Below are 1,484 nucleotides of genomic sequence, written 5' to 3'. Positions count from 1 at the left end.
CTCTATCTCTCTCTATCTCTCTCTCTCTATCTCTCTCTCTCTCTCTCTCTCTCTCTCTCTCTCTCTCTCTCTCTCTAGCTCTTTTGCTCTCATAATTTTATGCATTGGTTTAGTTACTAAGGAACAAGAGAGAACGGTAGATGTGTGGCGCCTTATCGCATGTGTTGTTCTCTTGTTTCCAGACGGTCGATCATCAGACGATACTGTGCAACAGTGGCGCCATCCAGGTGATGGCTCCGTTACTACAGGAAGATAACTATCGTGTTCAGATGCCGACACTGAAATGTTACGCTGCGATGTGTTATCAGAATCCTCACGTCTCTCAACTCATCACAGACGGTAGGTGCATGCGCACACACCACGCACGCACGCACGCAATCACACCACGCACACAGACATGCAGTCGTACGCACGCACGCACGCACGTACTACACGCATGCACACACACACCACGTGAAATGTTACGCAGCGATGTGTTATCAGAATCCTCACGTCTCTCAACTGATCACAGACGGTAGGTGCATGCGCACACACCACGCACGCACGCACGCACACCACGCACACATACATCCAGTCGTACGCACGCACGAACGCATGTACACATACCACGCACGCACCCCACGCACACATACATGCAGTCGTACGCACGCATGCACACATACCACGCACGCACCCCACACACACAGACATGCAGTCGTACTCACGCATGCCAGGGCCGTAGCCAGAGGTAAATTTTGTAGGAGGCAAATGTTGTGAGTTAAAGAACAAGGAGCGAAGCGAGCCAATAGGGCGTGGGGTATGGGGTCCGCTTAATTTTTTTTTTGAGAAATTTTGTAGGAGGCATTTGCCTCCTATTGCCTAATGGTAGCTACGGCCCTGATGCACGCGCGCACGCTACACGCATGCACGTACTACACGCATGCGCACACACCACGTATGCACGTTCACATGTACGGTTCATGCACTGTGCTCACATAATACTTGTTCAATGGCTGACTGTAGGTCAATTCCATCGAGTAAGGTGGCACTGCATGGCAACGCGTCGCATCAGGCGAGCGTGCGGATGCTCACTTGTCAGGTCTTGATCTCTCACGCGCGCATGCTTGGCTGTGTTTCAGCGTATTACAACGGACGCTATGTGACGGACAGCATTGTTGTACTTCTGTCACGAGACAAAACACTCCACATGCAGATGGCAGCAGCTAAGTGGTAAGTAGCAATACTCATAGCAATACTGAGAGTAATCTATATAATAATTTGAGTAGTGTCGTTCTGTTTGTTCCTGCATAACTTCTAGGCACGTGCACAAATTCGGCTGAAATTGTTCGTGCTTCATTCCTACGCATCAGGTTCGATTCTAACACTTTGCTTTTTAGCTCATCTGACATAGTCAGATGCAGCTTGTAGAATCGCATGATCGTCCGTCCGTCCGTTCGTCCGTCCGTCAACAGTTGGGCACAAATCTAAACGGCTCGACGTACGGT

At 50.0% G+C, this 1,484-nt stretch overlaps 1 protein-coding gene across 1 annotated transcript in view; it reads left to right on the top strand.

The window, feature by feature from the left end:
• The window catches only part of LOC106819208 (armadillo repeat-containing protein 8-like), a gene marked incomplete at its 3' end in the record, with an annotated part of 20,526 nt that overhangs the window by 7,306 nt on the left and 11,736 nt on the right, over positions 1 to 1,484 (top strand). Inside the window, exons 7-8 of the mRNA XM_014823853.1 lie at positions 183 to 339; positions 1,119 to 1,209. Coding sequence (XP_014679339.1) covers positions 183 to 339; positions 1,119 to 1,209 — 248 coding nt within the window. The remainder of the gene's footprint in view (positions 1 to 182; positions 340 to 1,118; positions 1,210 to 1,484) is intronic.

The sequence above is a fragment of the Priapulus caudatus genome, unplaced genomic scaffold (genome assembly GCF_000485595.1).
Source record: "Priapulus caudatus unplaced genomic scaffold, Priapulus_caudatus-5.0.1 Scaffold2977, whole genome shotgun sequence".
NCBI classification, from domain to species: domain Eukaryota; kingdom Metazoa; phylum Priapulida; class Priapulimorpha; order Priapulimorphida; family Priapulidae; genus Priapulus; species Priapulus caudatus.
The sequence above is the reverse complement of the archived record's forward strand: the minus strand, read 5'-3'. Positions and strand labels throughout refer to the sequence as shown.